Source organism: Pleurodeles waltl, chromosome 1_2 (genome assembly GCF_031143425.1).
Source record: "Pleurodeles waltl isolate 20211129_DDA chromosome 1_2, aPleWal1.hap1.20221129, whole genome shotgun sequence".
NCBI classification, from domain to species: Eukaryota; Metazoa; Chordata; class Amphibia; order Caudata; family Salamandridae; genus Pleurodeles; species Pleurodeles waltl.
This window is the reverse complement of record NC_090437.1, coordinates 292,605,589-292,629,327: the sequence shown is the minus strand read 5'-3', so window position 1 is coordinate 292,629,327 and position 23,739 is coordinate 292,605,589. Positions and strand designations below refer to the sequence as shown.

Genomic DNA, 23,739 nt, shown 5'->3' with positions numbered 1-23,739 from the left:
ATGACCATTACATTTGCACAGACATACAGTTTTTCAAATCAAACTATGCAGTACACAGACGATATGTGTGGAAATTGCATCACCTAATGCAATGATTTGTTTTAATCATATAAAAGTATTTGATTCCAGCACAGTTCAGAATTAACACAAATGTGCTTCATTTGTACTCCTAATTCTGAAATATTCTGAAGTTTATTTAAATGTTGTCATGGGATAGAAAAAAAACTCTTTCCTAACCCCAGTATCCAGAAAGATGGTCACATAAATCCTCTCACTTTGAAGTCAGAGAAAGAAAAGTAAACACTAAGTTCCCACTGAATACAGAGCCTGACATTTGACTTTGAATGCACAGCAAATGTGATGAGATAAGAACAAGATTTACAGGCCTGTTTACAGAAAGGGAGCCCTTGGAAGGATACTGTAAATAAGGTTTGGGCAAGGGAAGAGACACACTCAAGCTGCATAGCCTAAAAAAATAAAGCCAGCAAATTGAAAGCAACAAAATGTGAGTTACAAATCACAAGGCCAATGGCAAGCAACTGTCGGAATTCATTCCCAAGTAAGCTCTATGAATGTACTTAAAGTAACAGCCATGGTATACTTTGTGGGGAAAGTCCAGTATTTTAGTCCAGTCCTTATCTTGCAGAGGTTTGGCCACATCAATCACCCAGGTAGTGTGACAAAAAGACCTGGAGCAGTTTCCATGTTGCAGGAAAGGTCTGTACACCCATTCTATCAGTTTGCCACCAGTTCCTAAGGTGTAGAGCTTCTGGCACACCTTGTGTAAGGTTAGTGCTATGTGACAGACATGAAATAGGGCATTTAATGATTTTTTTAAGGTGGTTGTAAGTAAGGAGTTGACCAGGGTGAAGATGGTAGTCTGCCACAAAGGTTTGGAATTTCAGTAGCTCGCTGTCCAGAGACAAATCCCCCAATTTTAAGACACCTGCAGCATGCCACTGATAGAGTTGCTCTGAGCACAGCCGTCCTGTGGGAGTGAGAAGGCTTAGCATAGATAAAGCAGGAGCACAGGGTTTCTTCGTGTCAGTGAGTTTACAGGTTCTAGCAAGGCAAGAGAAAGCTGTGCATGATGATCCGTAAACTGGTCAGTACGAAACAATGAGTAGTACATTAGGCCTTCCTTAAAAGTCTTTAGTGATGAACCCCATCTCATGCAGGGAGGTGGGCAAAAAGCCAGCGAGCCACCCATTGGACTGGTGCAGCTAAATAATAGCATTCTAAGTCCAGAATACCTAATCCACCCGCAGTCACTGGTAGCTTTTACAGTGGACAGAGCTACCTGACGGCACCGCAGCAACCAAATCAGATGTGTGGCATGTCTGAAGAAGGAATGAAGGCCGAGCACGAGAAGGTTTGCAAAATAATACTATCATTGGGGTAGCACACCATCTTCACTAGTGCCATGTGGCCCACTACAGAAAGCAGAAGAGAAGACCAAAAAGCAGACTAGGTTTGGAGGGACCGTGACGCTCTGCTAAGATCTCCATCCTGCAAATCAGTGGGAGACTGGTAGATATTAATCACTAGGTATCAAAGGTATATAAAGGAGAAAACAGTGACATATGTTAAAGAAACACTAATTACATTTTAACATTTTTACTTTTTGTTTGTGTAATTTGAATCCCAAATATTTTCAAGATACTATATGTACTTGACACTTAGGGATAACCCAGATCACTAGTTTGGCTTTTGCTCAATTTCAAAACCATGTAAAGGCATGGACAAAGCAGGCAATTGCCTTGCACAACCTTGCAAGAGGTCTGCCCCCGCTCACCCTTCACAAGCTTGAACAGCGGACCATTGCACCAGAAGAGTTTGCCAATGTGGATGGGTGTTGCTTGTTCAACAACTTGAGAGTGCCTCTTCTTTTTCTCTCCTGTGTGCAGAGACAACTCCCCAGGTACCCAATTCATTCCAATAGTCTTGGTGGACCCATCTTGTCCGATTTTAGGAATTGTCCCACCTTGATCTACTCTTCCTTATTTACCCAGTTCTTAGCAACAACGCTTTGAATCACTTGCCATGGATCTCCCATTTGATCTTGATTTCATCCTCCTCTTACTATCTTTGATTGGTAGTCCCGGCTCCCATTTCTGAGATAAATGTAGAGTCCCAGACATACAGTCCAGTTCTGTGAAACTACAGACAAATGGTGGGTATCTCACATACTGACATTAGATGTGAGACTGTCGCCCACAACATCTGCCCTGCCTCATTAAAAAATGTTTAGGTTGAAAGCCTGTGGGCGGTTGGGGTGAGCCAGATATTTTTGTTCAATTTGATTAAACTAGCATAAGGTTAATTACCTTAATGTTTCCCAAACTGTTTGCCAGGGGTTTCAAAATATTCGGAAACAATCAAAACGTTGCTGTTTCTCTTCAAGAAAGATTGGGTAGATTTGGGTAGGGGTGATGGCCTTGACACAGTGCTGAAGGGCATTAATTTACTACTGAACAAATATGTAATGTGACACCTGAATGTAGCATACCAGGAGGCGATCACAAAAAGACCACAGTGAATAAATAGTGCTATGTTAAAAAGAGTAAATAAATGCACTGACAACATAGTGAGGCATGGCCTCTCTTGGGTGTGTCTGTAAAACTGACGTTTGTTCTTGAATTTTTGTCCTGAATTTTGCCCCTTTGTCCTGTATGTTTTTACAGTCCTGTCTAGAATTTGCATCAGTGCCAGGTGGTCACCCTAACTGGAACACATGTTTTAATAACAGCAATGTCATTTAACCGAAATGGTGTCATTCTAAGCAAATCACTATCTATATCACTCTCAAATGTGATAATTATGTATTGCTGTGAAATGTCAAAATATTGCCAGAGTTAAACTTCAAATGCATATATTGTTCAATGATATGTAACAGATCTTACATAATCTCTTCGTTTCTGTCATTTGGTTTCGAGTAGACATCACAAACACAATACTGTTCTATGTACAGCGCATGTTCAAGTTGAAAGTGCGGCAATGAATGTTCTGTTCTGGGAGCTAGAGCCTCACAGTGTCATTATATCTGTGTTCCCCCCGCCTCTCAGACTCCTGCCTGACACATCAAAAAATACTTGTCAAAGAAAGTATTACAAAACACCAAGCAAATTGTAAAATATGAGCAGTGGATGTTTTATTTTTTTGTATTATCCTCTAGGTACTACAAGTTTGACGTAAGGAGGCAGGACCAGAGGATGAGCAGCTGTGCATCACCTCCATAACTGGGATCCAAAGCACCAAAAATGGAGCTCTTGACTATTTAACTTTATAACCAAAACACTAGGCTAGTCTTGCTGCATCCCGCAGTTAACCTAGGTCAGCATTACGTTATTTACGGGGGTGAGGAGAAAGCCATAATGTAATTGTAGTACGACATTTACATCATTTTAGGACTACAACATGCACATTCCACAATGTGGCTCAAGCAACAAGAGTACACATAGAACAGAAATGGATGGAGCCTTCGTTCGGACTGCTTAAAGGTGACCACAACTAAGAAACCTTGTCTGACGGGTAGCTATGGCGGATTGTCAATTTCTTGGAGAACATTGCACGCATGCACAGGTGACAGAGTGTGTCAAAACATAGCATGATCAGCAGTAGACAGGACAAAAATGGAACCAGTGATGAGACACTATGTCAGTGACAGGCACCCTCAGCTTGTTACAGTCAGTTTTTGCTCTGTAAGCGAGGCCTGCTGGGCAACAGTTTTGTTCTCATGGCTTCGAAGTTTTGATACGATGTCCAGGAATGCCAAATTCTGCACCTCCTTGTTTAGGGGCTCTAGAAGGAAAAGTGAAGCAAGTCACAACTATAGCCTATACGATGAAAAAATACAATTTTTACAATGTTTTTCGTCTATGAAACTGTGGCATATAAAAGGTCAATTTTGTTTGATTGGTATGACCATACTGCAAAATACACTCGGTGAGGCAAACATTTTATAACAAGTGAACGAAAACACAAGGACAAGCTCCTTACCTGCAACAGTGCATGTTTCTTTGATTAAAGCCATCTCAGTACTCTGTCCAACCAAAGATATCTTTGTAAGAACTGAAGCATTTGCAGGTGTTCTCATGCCTGACGCACCCTTTCAGTGAGACCAGGCGAATTCAGCATACATTTTGTGCCAAATGCACCGCAGTTTCAAGATTTCACTTCACTGAGTATTTAGGTAAGGATACAGAGACCCTAAGGTGGTGACTGATGATTTAGCCAACAGTGAGGGGTACAGGGAGTCTTGCAGACATCAAGTACCTGCATTACAAGTGTCCTTTACACCTCATGCAGGACAAACAAAATTGCTAAGTTTTCTTTTTTATAGCTAACTTTCATTTATTTTACCAAGTCATCTTTTCTCATGTTATACTCCTGTTTTATTTTGTTTTTGCTTGTGGGCGCTCTTCTCAAAAGATTATCTCGTTTGAAATATTGCAATGCGACGTTTCTTTATCATGTGTAATTTATTAAATGATGCTCTAAGAAATAACCGTGCAGTACACTCCAATCCACCCCACTCAAATCCAAACCACTCACCGCTATTCAGTCCAACCCCCAGTCCAATCCTCCCAACCCACTCCAATCTAATCTGCCCCCCCTCCAATTCGCCCCACTCTAATCCAAAACAATCTGCCCCACTCCAACCCAAAACAATCTGCCCCACTCCAACCCAAAACAATCTGCCCTACTCCAACCCAAAAGAAGCTGTCCCACTCAAGTCTGCCCTAATCCAAAACAGTCTGTCCTACTGAAATTTGCTGCAATCTAAAACAATCTGCCCCAGTTCAATCTGCCCCACTACAAACCAAAACAATCTGCCCCACTGCAATCCATATCAATCTGTCCCACTGCAATCCATATCAATCTGTCCCACTGCAATCCATATCAATATGTCCCACTCCAGTCCACCTCACTCCAATCTGCCCACTTTAATCCAAAACAATCTGCCCACTCCAGTCTGCCCCCACTGCATTTCAAATTAATCTGCACCACTCCAATCCAAAACAATCTGCCCAGCCAATCTGCCTCACTCCAGTCCAAAACAATCTGCCTTACTTCAATCCACAACCTACCCCACTTCCATCCACAACAACCTGCCCCACTCCAATCCATTTCAATCTGCTTCACTCTAATTCTAAACAACCTACCCGACTCCAACTTGCACCACTCCACCCTGCCCACCCCAATCCCAAACAACCCACTCCAATCCAAAACAATCTGCCCCACTCCAATCCAATCCACCGCACCCCAATCCACCTCACTCGTACCCAATTGAACCCACTCCAATCCACCACAATCTACCCCACTACAGTCCAGTCCATGCTATACCATCCAGTCCATTCCACACCAATCCAACCCAATTCAGCCCAGTCCAATCCAATCTACCCCACTCCAATCCAATACACCTCACCCCAATCCAATTCAGTCTAATCCAATCCAATCCAATCCAGCCCTATCCACCCTACCCCAGAATGATCCACCCCATTCCATCCCACCCCAATCAAATCCCACCATACTCCAAACCCACCATACTCCAATCCAACCAACTCCAGTCCATCTGACCCCACTCCATCAAACACACTTTACTCCAATCCACCCACACCACTCGTCCATCCCATTCCAATGCACTCCACCATACTCCAGTCCAATCCACCCCACTTTAAACCACCTTAATCTACACCACTTCAGTCCATCAATCCACCCCAATCTACCCCATTTCAGCCCAATCCCTCACACTCCTCTCCAATCCACCCACTCCACCCCAATTTAATCCAACCCACCCCATCCAATCCACCAATCCACATCACTCAAATCCACTCCACACCACTCCAATCCAACCCACCCCAGTCCATTCCAGTCCACCTCACCCCCATTTCAATCTAATCCATCCCATTCTAATCTAGCCCATCCCAGTTCAATCCACCGCACTCCAATCCAATCCAGCCAACTTCACTCCAATCCACCCCACCCCACCCCAATCCAATCCACTCCAATGCACCCCACCCCAGTTCACCAAACCCTAATTCATCCACCCCACCACACTCCAATCCACCTCAATGCAATCCACCCAACTCCAGTCCACTCTAATCCACCCCAATCCAATACCCCACCCCATTTCAATCCACCTCATGCCAACCCACCTCACCCCACTCCATTCTACCCCACTCACTCCAACCCACCACACTCTACTCCATCCAATCCACACTATCCCAATCCACCCCACTTTCGTCCATCCAGCCCACCCCACCCCAATCCATCCACCCCATCCAGTCCACCCCACTTCAATTGAGTAAATCCAATCCACCCCACTCCAGTCCAATCTAATCCAACCCACCCAAATACACCCAATCCCATCCACCTAATCCCATTTAATTCCACCTCACTCAATCCCAATCCACCCCACCCTACTCCAATCCACCCCACTACCTCAAGCCACTCCAACTCACTCCACCCTATTCCACTACATGACACACTCTGCCACTGAACTCTATTGCCCTCTACGAAGCTGTACTTCACTATGAGATTTCAACAAATCCACTCTGTGTCACACTACCCCCATGCCACTAACTTTTAGTCATGCTGAGCACCAGCCATGCTGGTGTACAACATGGCAAAACACATTGCCAAAGCCAATAGCTCTTGTATAGGTGAAACCTATTGGGCTTTGCCACTGCTTGTTATCAACTGTTGCCACATGATGATAATGAGTTACTAGATTCAAAACCGACTTCTCATCCAACGTCATGTGAGCTGTTAACCACTGTAGTTTTGCAAACCTCGATTTCAAGTGTTGGTATACTTTATCTCCAAGGTGTAACCTAAGTGGCAAGCAATTCTGGTGTTTTATATGCAAGATAATCAACACCGAAGAGAATCTGAAATTGGTATTCTGGTTTTAGTTACTGTTCCAAACCACCTATGGCACCGAATATGCACTGAGGTGGTGAAGAAACAGGCATAAGTGCATTCCAGTAAGTTAACAAAGAGCGAGTGATTCCTTTACTGAAAATTATTTTATCACTTTAGATCCTACAATCCAATCTTACATAATTAGAAACCAAGCACTAATTTCCCAGACTCAGCCAACATTTTTCGAAAAACCGTTATTGCTTAATTGCTGAGTCATGTGGATGCCGTCAGCTGCCTCTCCCCTCCTTAATCGAGTTCAGTCAACGCTTGGGACAGAAAGTGCGCTATTTGGTTTGTGGAACAAAGTCCAGAGATAGGCACATAAAGGAGTGGGATGTTTTCTCGTCATGCTGGATTAGTCTGTGGCCTCTGACACAGTGAACAGGCTCACAACTGCGGCCCATGCAGACTTACAATGATCCCCTGGTTTGAATACTTCTTGAAGGACTGAGTACGTCAGGTAACCACTGACTTGTCTTTTCTCGGGCAGGCCAACCCTCTAATGCGTTCACACGTGCTGCGCTCTCTCTCCTGCGTTCGCCTCCCCGCACCCTCCCGGTCGGCATTCAGTCCTGCTCTGACAACAATCACTTAAATATTAGATGGTCACAGGACGGTGCCCCGGTTAACCAACTACAGAAACAGCTAATCATGGTGTAGACGTGGATAAGTTATTTCAGTACAAAAACTGAACTTAACTGGGACTAAACGGCACTACATCAGTCTCCCTTACTTTTCCATGACTATGTGCCTAATCCTTTCTTCTCTCCAACAAGGTAAATAAAACCCCAGTCATTCAATGTGATGGCGACATGCCTCTGAGCAGACTGGCCATGAAAGTAGGAGCTTGTTTCTCAGCTCAGCAAACAGCAACCTATTCTCCCTTCACGTTCAACCAATCACAAAGCTTTGGTCATCGGAGCATGTGGTAACCCGTATATAATTCACTATATTCAATTGTAAGCTGAGCTATTGTTAAACCAAATCAGATGTCTTCAACAGGCCCAAAACTCATCTGTTAAGTTGATATTGGAGTTGGAAGGAGGGGACAAAGGCCAGGCATAGTCTTCACTGCCTGCCAGTACACGACTGAATTTTGTCCAGAGTAGGCGGTCTCATTTTCAAGCACATCAACAATTTGGACCTTAGCTATCAGGAGAATAAAACTACTCTGCCTCAGTCAGGTAGAAGTTTGACAAGACAGATCCACTCACTGCTGGCCGTTCGCAGTTCATGGACACCTTCTGTGGTATTCCCTATCAAACACCACCAGCGAGATTCCTGAAGTGACCGCCTCCACACTTACTTTTCTAGAGGACTTGACGACCTATGCTAGGAGAGCCCGCAGCAGTGAACCTGTTACAAGTGTAGTGAGCTGTTCATTCATTTATTCATTCATTCACAATAACACTTAATGTATCACACTCTTTGGACTGAGCATTTGAGCTCCCTAAGTGCTAGCTCAGCTTCAGCTCCTTTAGTATGCAGCCGCAATGCCATTTTGCTAATCTACTAATCACACTGTCTCAAAGATCTGGGTCTCTTCCAATAGCAGGTCCTACATTTTGTGTTCTGGGTAGGGGGATCTCACTCAATGTAACTATAAAGTTAACTGATGCTATGGCTGATGCTACAACACGAATGTACTAAACAAGTGCGGACCGCAAGAGCAACAAGAAAGTGGGTTGCATAAAAAGAATCAAATATCGCTCCAACAGCTAGGGAACATGGGCTGCTTTTTGTTAATTCGCCTAAAGAAAAAACAGTTGTTGCACCACCCTGTGATGTTGAGTTGCCCCATCTCCTGCTAACTTCATATTGAATCACTTTCTTGTATTTAATATCTTTATTTTTGACATTTAATGCATCACCAAGGAGCAATGGAGCGCTTTATGGATAGCCTTTGTATTGTTTCAGCGACAACTTGAACAAAACGTACTGTACACTTTACAGTAAGTACAGGTGTGGGAGTGTTGAGTTAGGATTACTGGGTCCAGGACATAATGGGGAGAGCGGATGGAATATGTAAAAATAACGTAAATATGGAATATGTACTGGGAGTCCCTCTCCTGTACTACATGACCTTCCTACCAGAAAATAAGAGGGACATCGCCTAACTCGCATCTGGATTTTTGTGATCCCCACTATAAATAACTCAATTACTCGTTTCACATTCTCAGCACAACCACCAAGTAGGCAGCAGACTCATGGGGTTAAGGCAGAAGAAAAGAAAGATAATGGGACTTCCTAGATAGCTAATTCGCTTTCCACTTGCTGGGCACACTGCTAAAACCAGATACAACCAGTAAATACACTTTCAGTCTCACTAAGGGAGGAATCTAAGTACAAGGCTGCGCCAAAGTCCATCATTTATATAGTGGGGACTTGCAGAGCCAGATATTGTGACAACAGCAAGAAGTCACTCCTAGCCACCGAACTTATCTTCTGTCGATTTGCCAGGAAGCATTGGGCAGGTATGAAATAGTGTATAAATAATGACGATTTCCAAAACACGCACTGAGGCAGCGCCCTCCCTGGCAGGCCCCACAGCAAACAACCAACTGAAAATGGGTCTCAAGATTCAGGGCATTTGGTTTCAGCCTAGGGGTGCAGGACCAAGTTATGAAGATGTGTTTTTTTATTGTAGCAATTTATCAGGAAAATAAGTGGGCAAGGCACTTGCATTGATTAAAAAAAGATATGGTCATGTAGGTTTCACAACAATAGTCTCGATTGCACAGAGGTACTTCACAAACAAGTTACTCCAAGATGCTGCTTGTCTAAATGATGGCTTTCTTTTAAACATTTTGGTCTCACATTTGTAATAAGTTTGGCACAAATTCGGGTATTAGTGACCCAAATTAATGATTGTCCCAGTACAAATGAGTGACATGCTCGCCAAGCGAGGGGGGAGGTGATGGAAGAAGGTTGCGAGGGGACGACATTGACAAGAGGAGAGAGAGGTATGAGGGGAGTGAAAGAAACGGAGGAAGTGCATTGGAGAAGAGAGGGGTAGACAAAAGGACTTTGCAGTGGAGTGCGAGATGTGGAGCGAGACCGAGAAAAGTGTGTGATTGGATTGAAAGTGTGTGCGAAAACCACAGAGGAGTGGAAGGGTAGGATAAAGGGGGGGAAGGTGGGGATAAGGGAGGGAAGGGGTGGATAAAGGGTGGAAGGGGAGGATAAAGGGTGGAAGGGGAGGAGACAGGGGAGGAGAGAGAACTGATTTTTCAAACTTTTGGAGAACAAAAAACGAAATCAGCAAGAAATATTGAACTTCACTACAGGCTAATAGGGTATTTGTGAATACAGAGTATCTGCCACATACAAGTGAAAGATGATACTTTAAATACTAAAAAAAATGACGAGAGTGAATTAAGTTGCAAACCAACATGTAATTTGCAAATTCACAGAAAAATACCACTATAAAAGCATTGTTTGGCCGCATTTTTTCTTCATTGGAAACCCCTCTAAATCCATCTGGAGGGTCAAAATCAATAAGCAAATCCTGCATTTTTGGGTTATTTCTTCAGCGCCCCTCAGAGAATGCCTGTAATACATGTAGCCTTTTGGCCAATTTCTTTAATTACTGCAGTGCAAAGTGCACTCTTCGGTCCCAATTAAAAGAAAAACATTCTCGGAGGGACAGCCATTCTGAACCCCCGTACAGGCAGACTCACTTACAGCCATTCTCATTGTGGGTGAAAGTGGGGGATATTTATTTTCCTCTGGCAATTTCAAGGTGCTGAGTTGTGGGGCAATGTATAGGCAAGGTTAGTTTTATGGTGCTCATTTTCAGCATGCCTGAGACCATTCCGAGTTTTGCACAACCTATACATATGTATATAACTTGCAAAACTAAATGGGTTCTTACCTGCAGGAGTAGTTTTGCAGTTTGAAGAATGTTATGGATTCACTTTCTGTGCATTATTCTGCCATCTAGTGGTTGGGTCTGGAATTTTCCAAGATACTAGTAGTCCTCTTTTTTGTGTGTGTTTTTTTGTTTTGTTATTGGAGCATCGATTATCCCACCATTTGGTGTCTTATCCAGCCTCCTCTTGATGTCATAAGCCTTTCCCCGGGTGCTCCCACTTGTGACTTGCATCTTCAGATTCTTTTTCTCGCTCATCTTCTCAGGGAGGCAGATGGGCCGCCTGTGAATCCAGAAAAATCTTCAAGCTGCAAAATTATTCCTACAGGTAAGAAACCATTTCGTTTTGCAGAGTGAAACTTTTCTGGAATTACATTCTACGCATTGATTTTGTAGCTTTAAAAAAAAATGTTTGGGGGTTGGGATGAAGATGACCTTAACTTTCTATGTAGATGCTTTAATACTCTTTGTCCGACTTGAGCTTCCTTGTTCATTTGAATATCTATGCAATAATATTTTGTAAATGTGTGGGCTGATTACCAAGTAACTGTCATGCAAATGTCCTACAAAGATATATTTGCTACAAAAGCATTGGTTGCTCCTTTTTTGTGTTGAATGTGCTTTTGGTTTAGAATATAACTGTATTCCTGCACTTGAGTGACAGAACTGAATGGTTTGTGAGAACCACTTAGCAGTGGTACCTTTAGTCACTGGTTTACCCATGTTGTTGTCTGCAAATTACACAAATAATTGCTTTGATTTCCTATTTGTATTTGTTCTTTCCAAATAGTACATGATCGCTCTTCTTGCGTCTAGCGTGTGTACTGCTCTTTCTGCTTGGATTTTTGGATCTTTGAATAAACACGGAAGTTGAATTGATTGGTTTACGTGGAATTGTGAAATTACTATGGGTAAACATTGTGGGGATCAGTCCTCATGAGTACTCTATGTGGATTTGTAGGTATGGCTCCTGAATTGTAAGTGCTGCAGTTCACTCACCCGACGAAGCAATGCCATTGCCACCAGAAATGCTGTTGTCATCGTGACCATCTTTAATGAGGTGTTCTGTAAAGGCTCAAAAGCTTTCCTCATTAGTTGTGTTAGTGCTAGGTTTAGGTTCCAAGTGGGGACTGGCACCCGTCTGGGTGGTGCTGTCCTTTTTGCTCCCTCTAAGAATAGTTTTATTACCAGTGTCCTGTATGATCTCTTGTGTAGACCACAAGGGCTGCAGGATGTACGTTTAATGAAGTATAAGTCAGTTGTGCAGTCTATTAGAAACATAAGATATTTAAGGACTGTTATATCCTTGGTATTGCCCTGCAACAGGCCCATTCTTTGGTACCAGGACTACATTCAGTATCTTTCTCATTTGGCCTTGTAACATTTTCTTGTTTTTGGCCTTCCTGCTTCTCTTAGAATGGCCATTGGGTTTTCTGGTAAGCCTAAGGGTCCAAATTGTAAGTTTTTAGGAGCCATGCCAAACTGAAATTTTCTGGTTCTAGATGGAGAACTCTCTCCCTTTCTATTGACAGAAGGTCTTGTTGTCTTGGTAATTTCTGAATGTTGCCAGGCACAATTTCTATTAGATCCACGTACCACATTTGTCGCAATAAGTATCAGCGTCACCTTAGCCTGTTCACATTTGCTGATTACACTGTTTAACAGTGGTATTTGGGGGAGGGGAAAGCATAAGGAAATATCCCTGGCCAGTTAATAAACAGAGCACTCCTCAGGGATTGGTGGTGTGGATGTGTGGAAGCAAAGTATTCATAATTGGCTTTGTTGGCATTGCAACTAGATCTATTTCTGGTGTTCCCCTTACTTGTATCTCTAAGTACTGCCTGATGAGTTCAAATTGGTGGGAGATTGATGCTTGCCTGCTTAGCTTGTCCGCTTCAACATTGTCCTTCCCTGGAAGATAAATTGCTGTTAGGTCTATTTGGCTCTGAATGGCTCACTTCCAGATTTCGATTTCCTGAGCTTGTATTGATAGAACAAAGTATTGTGTTCATCCTGTTTGTTGACATAAAACATAGTACTGTCTGTTTGAATGAATATGGACTTTCCCCACAGCTGTTTCTGAAAGGCTTTTAAGGCTAGAAACACTGTTCTTAGTTCCAGGACAATGATACGGTGGACCACTTCTTGTTCCTTCCATACACCTCTGACCACGAGTAAGCACAAATGAGCTCCCTTGTGTGAAGCATCTGAGGTAATGGTAACTGTTGTGTAAATTATCTTCTCGTTGTTAAAAGTGATCTGTTCCACCATGCCATTTCTTTATGTTTTTTTCTATGTGACAACCAATATATCTTCCAAACTTCCTATAGCTTGCGACCTTTGGTTTTGTAGCCATTCCTGTATTGGTCTCATATGGAATAAAAGGGATGCATGAGGCCACCTTCCCCAGAATTTTCCCCATAGTCCTCACTGACAGACACTGCCCCTTCTTGTAAAGGGGAGTTTTTGAAGTACTGATGCAATTCTCCTCTCGCAGAGATTTGCCTTTGTGTTTACTGAGTTGGTTCCTGCTTCCAGAAAGATTGTTTCTTGTCTCAATTTTGGAGTTGATTTTTCTATATTTATTGAGAATCCCAGTCTGAAAAGTTATACCTTTTTGTATGTCTTCTTTGCATCTGTTTAACAATGCTGCTCTTACTAGACAGTCGCCTAGGTAAGGATAAATATGTATGCCCTGCCTTCTCAAATGTGCAGCACCTGCTGCTAGGCACTTTGTAAACAATCTTGGTGAATAATTTTTCCTGAAGACCAGCATTCTGAATTGATATTGTGTATTATGCACCACAAATAGCAAGTATTTTTTGTGTCTGTGATTTATTAGGATGTGCAAGTAAGCATCTTTTAGGTATACAATTCCCATGTAATCCCCTTTTTGTAACTGTTGCATTACTTCGTGTAGTGTTGTTGAATTCTTGCCTGTTTATAACCTTCTTTGTAGGTCTAGTATAGGAAGTTCAGTTCTGTCTGGTTTTGGGATTAAGAAATATGCTGACTACTTTCTCTGCCCGATCTCTTTCCTGGGCACCCTTTCCACTGCCTTCTTTCCCAGCAACTCTTGTACTTTGAGTAGACCTTTTTCTGTGGTCCCATTGCTGATGGTGAATTGGTAAGTTCTATGCAGTACCCACATTTTATGATGTTTAGTATCGAGTTTTCAGTTGTCACCTTCCTCCGCTCCTGAAGGAAGCTTTTAATTCTGCCTCCCACTGGTGTTCTGTGTGAAAGGTTCTGGTGAGGTGATAAGTCACTTAATGGTGGGGGCTGCACCTCTCCTGTGAGGCTGTGCTCTTCCTTATGCACGTCCCCAAATGGATTGGCATCCTTGCGTCTGATACTGCCCGTGTTGTGGAGGTGCTTGTGATTTACTTGCACCCTGAAACCCTTGATGTGATGTTATACTAGGAAAGCTATATCTTTCTGCTGGTCTCCATGCTGGTGCCTTTCCTCTCTGCATGCTTCCTTTGAATTGCAGTGCTCCCATTGATTTGGCGGTCTCATTATCCTTCTGGAGCTGCTGCAGGGTTTCGTCCATCGTGCTGCCAAACAGTTGTTCTCCATTAAATGGTGTATTTATGATGTTTGCTGGTACTTCCTATTTGAAAACAGATACTCTTGACCAAGCGTGATCGCGCCATCATTTGGCGACTTGCAGTGTCTGCTGCATCTAGGGCAGACGTGACGCACGCATTGACTGTATTCTTGCCCTCTTCTGCCAGGCTTGCCATTCTTTTTTCTCTACTTGTCTGGTAAGTGCTTCATTAGCTCTGCCATTTCTTCCCATTCTTGGTAAGCATATCTATTTATGAGAGACTGAGTTGGTTCTCCTTTATGGATTTGCTGCACTTCTCTCAAATGTTCTGCCCATTAAATCCATCTTTTTGCTTTCCTTGTCTGGCAGGGTGCCAGACGTTATAGGAATGTTTGACCTTTTCCTTGCCGCGGTTGCAATGATGGAATCAGCTGTTACTGTTCCCCTTATATACATGGTTTTTTTTGACGAACGTTTGTACTTACTTTCTGCCCTCGTTGCCAAGGTTTCTCCTGGCTGAGAGGGACATTCCTAGGTCCCACCTCGGATACTTCCTCTAACTAAAGGGTAATGTACCATGAAGATGCTTACATCCTTCTCAACAGCCTGGAAATGGAATATTTACATAAAGGACATCCCAATTTTGCTGATTATTGACAACTGCTACCTCAGCAGGAGATGTGAAGATGGAAACCTTTACTTCTGACAGACCTAGTGCTATTAAGTCTCTCCTTGTCACAAACCAATGTTAAACAATTTAATAAAATAAAATAGTCACATGTACGATATTACAACAATAAGTTACAAACGTATCGGATGCAGTGGAGGAAGTTGAAAGCAGTTACCGAAGAAGAAGGTTTCAACCCTGGAGCTTCTTGCTCCTTTTTAACTTTTAAATAATAGTATTGTATTTTATGATTTTTTTGTTTTGTTAGCAAGACACTGATGAATTATGGAAGTTTGTGAACGTGACAGATATATTAATAGGAGAAGGTCAAACTTGATTTATATACGAAATAATACTAATGACAAAAAGTGCAGAAAGTACCCACAATTGGTGGACTGGAGTTTAAGTATGGATTTACCACATGTATAAACGTTTGCACTGACCGGACTTTATTGTTGTGACTAAGAAGGAACTGCCCATTTCGGCTCGAGTTCACAAACTGGATTTACCAGTTACCATATGATGATGATGCTCTATACAGAATTGTAATAAATGGTTTACAAACTAATGTACTAAATTGTGATAATTAGTAATAATGAAGCCTTTCATCAACTGATGAAAAACAAACTTCTGCGTCTTCTGATGAGTCACACTGCACAGCATATGATGTTTCACAGCCCTTACCTTACTACTGTGACTACTGAAGGGTTTGCCCACTTAGGCTTGAATTAATGCATATGGATTTACTGGTCACCATTACACTGATCCAGGTTTCAAAATAAACAAAGGAAATATCTTTGAAAGCTGAATATACACTGTCATGGTATTTATAACTCTATCCCATTTCTATGGTCATTTGGATTGGGTGATGGGACAGAGTGAAGCCTGGGAGATTTGCACAAAGGGGTGACTCCCAAGACACAGGCCTGACACTCATGCGAAGTGGAGAAGTGGTATGATATGATTAGACCTCTTCATGCCACCTAATGAAGCAGCAGAAGGTGAAGCCAGCTAGTATGCCCCTGAGCTCAGAACCATCAAGTGCAATTGTCTTCTACTTGAGAAGTGATGGGGTATCTCTAAGGACCTCTCCGACAGAGCCACACACAACAGCTCTCAGCAACTACCATCGGCACATCAAGGAGGGCAAAAGAACAGCCATTACTGACTGCATCAATTCCACAACCAACCACATCAATGAACTCTTCAAGATCATCAAGGAATTTCCCAACCCAACCCAACTGCCACAGAAAACACAGTATAGTCCTCCTAACAACACTATGACTTACTGTCTGACTACTTCCACAGCAAGATTGCCAATATCTACAACTTCAACTCCCAACCCACTTCATTCAGACACAACAACCCAATCCAGCCTGTGAACCCCAGCCCAGCCATAACCATCTAGTCCTCACTCGACGTCCAGAGCACTGCTATCATCATGTCCTTCATCCCTTCTGGGGCACCCACCAACCCATGCCTCCACCATCTTTTCAACCTTGGATCCAACATAATCAGCACTGAACTAACCAACCTCCTCAACATTTCCATCTCCACAACATCCTTCCCAGACGGATGGAAGCACGCAGACATCGGACCCCTCCTAAAGAAGCCCTCAGCTGACCCCAGCAACCTCCAAACTACTGGCCAATCTCACTGCTCTCATACCCAGCCAAAGTATTCGACACAGCCATCAGCCAACAGCTCAACCACTACCTAGAACGGAACCACTTACTCGAAGCATCACAATCAGGTTTCTGAGGCAACCATAGCCCCGAGATCGTGCTCATCGCCACAACAGACAACATCAGAACCCTCTTCTACCAAGGAGAGAGTGGCTCTGATTGTCCTCGACCTGTCTGCAGCATTCAACACCGTCGCTCACTACATCCTCAACAACAGACTCCACAACATTGTAACTCAACAACATGCCCTTCAAGCGGATCACCTCATTCTTCTCAGGACGCACCCAGAGCGTCCGCCAACCTCCATTATCCTCCGATCCTAAGAACATCATATGCTGCATGCCCCAAGGATTATCCATCAGCTCCATGCTGTTCAACATCTACATGACCCCCCTTCACAGCATCATCAGAGCCAACGGACTCAACCTCATCTACTTCGCCGATGACATCCACTTGTCCTCTCACTCACCAAAGACCCCTCTAACACCAAAACCGACTTCCGCAACGCCATGACCGACGTAGCTGACTGGATGAGAGACAACTGCCTCAAACTGAACTCAGACAAAACTGAGGTACTGCGTTTTGGAAAGAACACCTCCGTTTAGGACAACAGCTGGTAGCCAGAAGAACCCAGACCCACTCCCACACCGACTGACCACGCTCGCAACCTCGGCATAATCTTGGACAGCCAACTGGCCATGAAACAACAAGTCAACGCAGTCATCTCCTACTGTTTCCACACCCTAAGCATGATCCGCAAGATCTTCATATGAATTTCAGTTAACACCAGAAGATCGTCACACAAGTCCTCGTTACCAGTTGCCTCGAAAAAGGCAACACACTCTACACTGCCAACCCATCCCAGATGATCAGAAGACTCCAGACAATACAGAACACAGCAGACAGTCTCATCCTGGATCTCCCCAAGTGTACCCACATCACTCCTCACGTCAGGAAACTCCACTGGCACCCTATTTAGAAAATATGTCATTTCAAGATGGTCCATGTGCCTACTAAGCCTTCCACAAACTGGGACCGTCCTACATCAACCATTGGCTGAACTTCCATCTTCCCTTGTGACACCTGCGCTCCTCCTCACTCGCCCTCGCATAAGTACCCCGCATCCATCCCACCAGCAGCGGGGACTGGGCATTCTCCTACATTGCCACCAAAGCCTGTAATGACCTCCACCTCCGAATGGCACCCTCCCTGGCAGACTTCAGAAAGCAACTCAGGACCGGGTTCTTTGACGCAGACACCTCAGCACCCAGATACCCTTATGGGTGATAGTGTTGCGCTCTATAAATGATAGACTGATTGAGCAGTGCTACCAATTCGACAACAAAGCCACAGAAGGTGGAGAAAACTCATCACTCCCTTCGTCCACACTTAACCAGTGTGCAATGGAGAAGCAGAAAATGTTGAGGAATTCCAAACCCCTTTAAACCTTAGGTGGGCTCTAAATGGGAGCAACAGAATGGCAGGAGAGAGGTGGTAGAGACAATATGCATGCCAGTGTGCCATGAGAGAGAACATAGGAAATGAACAACTGTAGTGTAAGCATGCTTGTGTGAATGTTGGGGGATAGAGGGTTCCTGTCTGTGCATGTAGAGATCAGGTGAGTACTCAAATCCCATGTATGGTGGGAGTTGAGGTCCTGTAGGTTTGCAGGTTGTAGGTGTTACTTTTTTTTTGGAGGATCTAAGGTGTGTGTTTGTATCAGAGTATCCGTACATAGGCATATGAATATAATGGTCAGCGTAAAAACAAAGTACCAAAATGTGCACACACTGCCAACATCAGGCATATTATGAAACTACCTCTCGGGCACGATGCCAATAACTGGCATGTGGTTGTAAGTGGACGTACTACTGCAATGTTTGGCACACTGTAGAGGTGATTTACTAGGCATATGTTGACTTTATGTGTCATCCTGCAGGATTGCTAGTTAAACATGTGATGACAATACCTAGAATCTGATTATGCAATTGTGTGGGTGTAGGAAGTTGGCTCTCTATGTGCTATTTCAAAGTAAGGAATAGCATGCACAGAGTCCAAGGGTTCCCCTTAGAGGTAAAATAGTGGTAAAAAGAGATAATACTAATGCTCTATTTTGTGGTAGTGTGGTCGAGCAGTAGGCTTATCCAAGGAGTAGTGTTAAGCATTTGTTGTACATACACATAGACAATAAATGAGGTACACACACTCAGAGACAAATCCAGCCAATAGGTTTTGTATAGAAAAATATATTTTCTTAGTTTATTTTAAGAACCACAGGTTCAAATTTAACATGTAATATCTTGTTTGAAAGGTATTGCAGGTAAGTACATTAGGAACTTTGAATTATTTCAATTGCATGTATACTTTTCAAGTTATTCACAAATAGCTATTTTAAAAGTGGACACTGTGCAATTTTCACAGTTCCTGGGGGAGGTAAGTTTTTGTTAGTTTTACCAGGTAAGTACGACACTTACAGGGTTCAGTTCTTGGTCCAAGGTAGCCCACCGTTGGGGGTTCAGAGCAACCCCAAAGTTACCACACCAGCAGCTCAGGGCCGGTCAGGTGCAGAGTTCAAAGTGGTGCCCAAAACGCAAAGGCTTCAATGGAGAGAAGGGGGTGCCCCGGTTCCAGTCTGCCAGCAGGTAAGTACCCGCGTCTTCGGAGGGCAGACCAGGGGGGTTTTGTAGGGCACCGGGGGGGACACAAGCCCACACAGAAATTTCACCCTCAGCGGCGCGGGGGCGGCCGGGTGCAGTGTTAGAACAAGCGTCGGGTTCGCAATGGAAGTCAATGAGAGATCAAGGGATCTCTTCAGCGCTGCAGGCAGGCAAGGGGGGGCTTCCTCGGGGAAACCTCCACTTGGGCAAGGGAGAGGGACTCCTGGGTGTCACTTCTGCAGTGAAAGTCTGGTCCTTCAGGTCCTGGGGGCTGCGGGTGCAGGGTCTTTTCCAGGCGTCGGGACTTAGGTTTCAGAGAGTCGCGGTCAGGGGAAGCCTCGGGATTCCCTCTGCAGGCGGCGCTGTGGGGGCTCAGGGGGGACAGGTTTTGGTACTCACAGTCGTAGAGTAGTCCGGGGGTCCTCCCTGAGGTGTTGGTTCTCCACCAGCCGAGTCGGGGTCGCCGGGTGCAGTGTTGCAAGTCTCACGCTTCTTGCGGGGAGATTGCAGGGTTCTTTAAAGCTGCTCCTTTGGATAAAGTTGCAGTCTTTTTAGAGCAGGTCCGCTGTCCTCGGGAGTTTCTTGTCGTCGTCGAAGCAGGGCAGTCCTCAGAGGATTCAGAGGTCGCTGGTCCCTTTGGAAGGCATCGCTGGAGCAGAGTTCTTTGGAAGGCAGGAGACAGGCCGGTGAGTTTCTGGAGCCAAGGCAGTTGTTGTCTTCTGGTCTTCCTCTGCAGGGGTTTTCAGCTGGGCAGTCCTTCTTCTTGTTGTTGCAGGAATCTAATTTCTTTAGGTTCAGGGAAGCCCTTAAATACTAAATTTAAGGGCGTGTTTAGGTCTGGGGGTTAGTAGCCAATGGCTACTAGCCCTGAGGGTGAGTACACCCTCTTTGTGCCTCCTCCCAAGGGGAGGGGGTCACATCCCTAATCCTATTGGGGGAATCCTCCATCTGCAAGATGGAGGATTTCTAAAAGTTAGAGTCACCTCAGCTCAGGACACCTTAGGGGCTGTCCTGACTGGCCAGTGACTCCTCCTTGTTATTCTCATTATTTTCTCCGGCCTTGCTGCCAAAAGTGGGGGCCGGGGCCGGAGGGGGCGGGCAACTCCACTAGCTGGAGTGTCCTGCGGTGCTGTGACAAAGGGGTGAGCCTTTGAGGCTCACCGCCAGGTGTTACAGCTCCTGCCTGGGGGAGGTGTTAGCATCTCCACCCAGTGCAGGCTTTGTTACTGGCCTCAGAGTGACAAAGGCACTCTCCCCATGAGGCCAGCAACATGTCTCTAGTGTGGCAGGCTGCTGGAACCAGTCAGCCTACACAGATAGTCGGTTAGGTTTCAGGGGGCACCTCTAAGGTGCCCTCTGTGGTGTATTTTGCAATAAAATGTACACTGGCATCAGTGTGCATTTATTGTGCTGAGAAGTTTGATACCAAACTTCCCAGTTTTCAGTGTAGCCATCATGGTGCTGTGGAGTTCGTGTAAAACAGACTCACAGACCATATACTCTTATGGCTACCCTGCACTTACAATGTCTAAGGTTTTGCTTAGACACTGTAGGGGCACAGTGCTCATGCACTGGTACCCTCACCTATGGTATAGTGCACCCTGCCTTAGGGCTGTAAGGCCTGCTAGAGGGGTGTCTTACCTATACTGCATAGGCAGTGAGAGGCTGGCATGGCACCCTGAGGGGAGTGCCATGTCGACTTACCCATTTTGTTCTCACTAGCACACACAAGCTGGTAAGCAGTGGGTCTGTGCTGAGTGAGGGGTCTCTAGGGTGGCATAATACATGCTGCAGCCCTTAGAGACCTTCCCTGGCATCAGGGCCCTTGGTACCAGGGGTACCAGTTACAAGGGACTTATCTGGATGCCAGGGTGTGCCAATTGTGGAATCAAAAGTACAGGTTAGGGAAAGAACACTGGTGCTGGGGCCTGGTTAGCAGGCCTCAGCACACTTTCAATTCAAAGCATAGCATCAGCAAAGGCAAAAAGTCAGGGGGTAACCATGCCAAGGAGGCATTTCCTTACACAACCCCCTCCCAAACGAAAGAGGATGAGATTAACCTTTCCCAAGAGAGTCTTCATTTTCTAAGTGGAAGAACCTGGAAAGGCCATCTGCATTGGCATGGGCAGTCCCAGGTCTGTGTTCCACTATAAAGTCCATTCCCTGTAGGGAGATGGACCACCTCAACAGTTTTGGATTTTCACCTTTCATTTGCATCAGCCATCTGAGAGGTCTGTGGTCAGTCTGAACTAGGAAGTGAGTACCAAAGAGGTATGGTCTCAGCTTCTTCAGGGACCAAACCACAGCAAAGGCCTCCCTCTCAATGGCACTCCAACGCTGCTCCCTGGGGAGTAACCTCCTGCTAATGAAAGCAACAGGCTGGTCAAGGCCATCATCATTTGTTTGGGACAAAACTGCCCCTATCCCATGTTCAGAGGCATCTGTTTGCACAATGAACTGCTTGGAGTAATCTGGAGCTTTTAGAACTGGTGCTGTGCACATAGCTTGTTTCAGGGTGTCAAAGGCCTGTTGGCATTCTACAGTCCAGTTTACTTTCTTGGGCATTTTCTTGGAGGTGAGTTCTGTGAGGGCTGTCACAATGGATCCATATCCCTTCACAAACCTCCTGTAGTACCCAGTCAAGCCAAGGAATGCCCTGACTTGAGTCTGGGTTTTTGGAGCTGCCCAGTCCAGAATAGTCTGGATCTTAGGCTGGAGTGGCTGAACTTGGCCTCCACCTACAAGGTGTCCCAAGTAAACCACAGTTCCCTGCCCTATCTGGCATTTGGATGCCTTGATAGAGAGGCCTGCAGATTGCAGGGCCTTCAAAACCTTCTTCAGGTGGACCAGGTGATCCTGCCAGGTGGAGCTGAAGACAGCAATATCATCAAGATAAGCTGCACTAAAGGATTCCAGCCCAGCAAGGACTTGATTCACCAACCTTTGGAAGGTGGCAGGGGCATTCTTTAAACCAAAGGGCATAACAGTGAACTGATAATGCCCATCAGGTGTGGAGAATGCTGTCTTTTCTTTTGCTCCAGGGGCCATTTTGATTTGCCAGTACCCTGCTGTTAAGTCAAAGGTACTTAAGAATTTGGCAGCCCCTAATTTGTCTATTAGCTTATCAGCTCTAGGAATGGGATGAGCATCTGTCTTGGTGACAGAGTTGAGACCTCTGTAGTCCACACAAAACCTCATCTCTCTCTTTCCTTCTTTGGTGTGAGGTTTGGGGACTAAGACCACTGGGCTAGCCCAGGGGCTGTCAGAGTACTCAATTACTCCTAATTCCAGCATCTTGTGGACTTCCACCTTGATGCTTTCCTTAACTTGGTCAGACTGTCTAAATATTTTGTTTTTGACAGGCATGCTGTCTCCTGTGTCCACATCATGGGTACACAGGTGGGTCTGACCAGGAGTTAGGGAAAAGAGTTCAGCGAACTGCTGCAGGACCTTCCTGCAGTCAGACTGCTGTTGGCTAGAGAGGGTGTCTGAGTAGATCACTCCATCTACTGAGCCATCTTTAGGGTCTGATGAGAGGAGATCAGGGAGAGGTTCACTCTCAGCTTCCTGGTCCTCATCTGTTACCATCAACAGATTTACATCAGCCCTGTCATGGAACAGCTTAAGGCGGTTCAAATGGATCACCCTCTCGGGGCTCCTGCTTGTGCCCAGGTCTACCAGGTAGGTGACCTGACTCTTCCTTTCAAGTACTGGGTAAGGGCCACTCCACTTGTCCTGGAGTGCCCTGGGAGCCACAGGCTCCAGAACCCAGACTTTCTGCCCTGGTTGGAATTCAACCAGTGCAGCCTTTTGGTCATACCACAACTTCTGGAGTTGTTGGCTGGCCTCAAGGTTTTTACTTGCCTTTTCCATGTACTCTGCCATCCTTGAGCGAAGGCCAAGTACATAGTCCACTATGTCTTGTTTAGGCTCATGAAGAGGTCTCTCCCAGCCTTCTTTAACAAGAGCAAGTGGTCCCCTTACAGGGTGGCCAAACAGAAGTTCAAAGGGTGAGAATCCTACTCCCTTCTGAGGCACCTCTCTGTAAGCGAAAAGCAGACATGGCAGGAGGACATCCCATCTCCTTTTGAGTTTTTCTGGGAGCCCCATGATCATGCCCTTTAATGTCTTGTTGAATCTCTCAACAAGGCCATTAGTTTGTGGATGATATGGTGTAGTGAATTTGTAAGTCACTCCACACTCATTCCACATGTGTTTTAGGTATGCTGACATGAAGTTGGTACCTCTGTCAGACACCACCTCCTTAGGAAAACCCACTCTGGTAAAGATACCAATGAGGGCCTTGGCTACTGCAGGGGCAGTAGTCGACCTAAGGGGAATAGCTTCAGGATACCTAGTAGCATGATCCACTACTACTAGGA

General features: G+C 44.9%; 1 protein-coding gene across 2 annotated transcripts in view; it reads right to left on the bottom strand.

Annotated features, from left to right (window-relative positions):
• Window positions 1–3,126: 3,126 nt before the first annotated feature.
• RAP1GDS1 (Rap1 GTPase-GDP dissociation stimulator 1) overlaps window positions 3,127–23,739 on the bottom strand; it is a 625,331-nt gene continuing 604,718 nt past the window's right edge. For both annotated transcript variants that reach the window (XM_069238277.1, XM_069238286.1), the window contains one exon: window positions 3,127–3,801. In XM_069238277.1, the coding sequence (XP_069094378.1) occupies window positions 3,674–3,801 (128 nt within the window). In that variant the 3' untranslated portion in view covers window positions 3,127–3,673. The remainder of the gene's footprint in view (window positions 3,802–23,739) is intronic.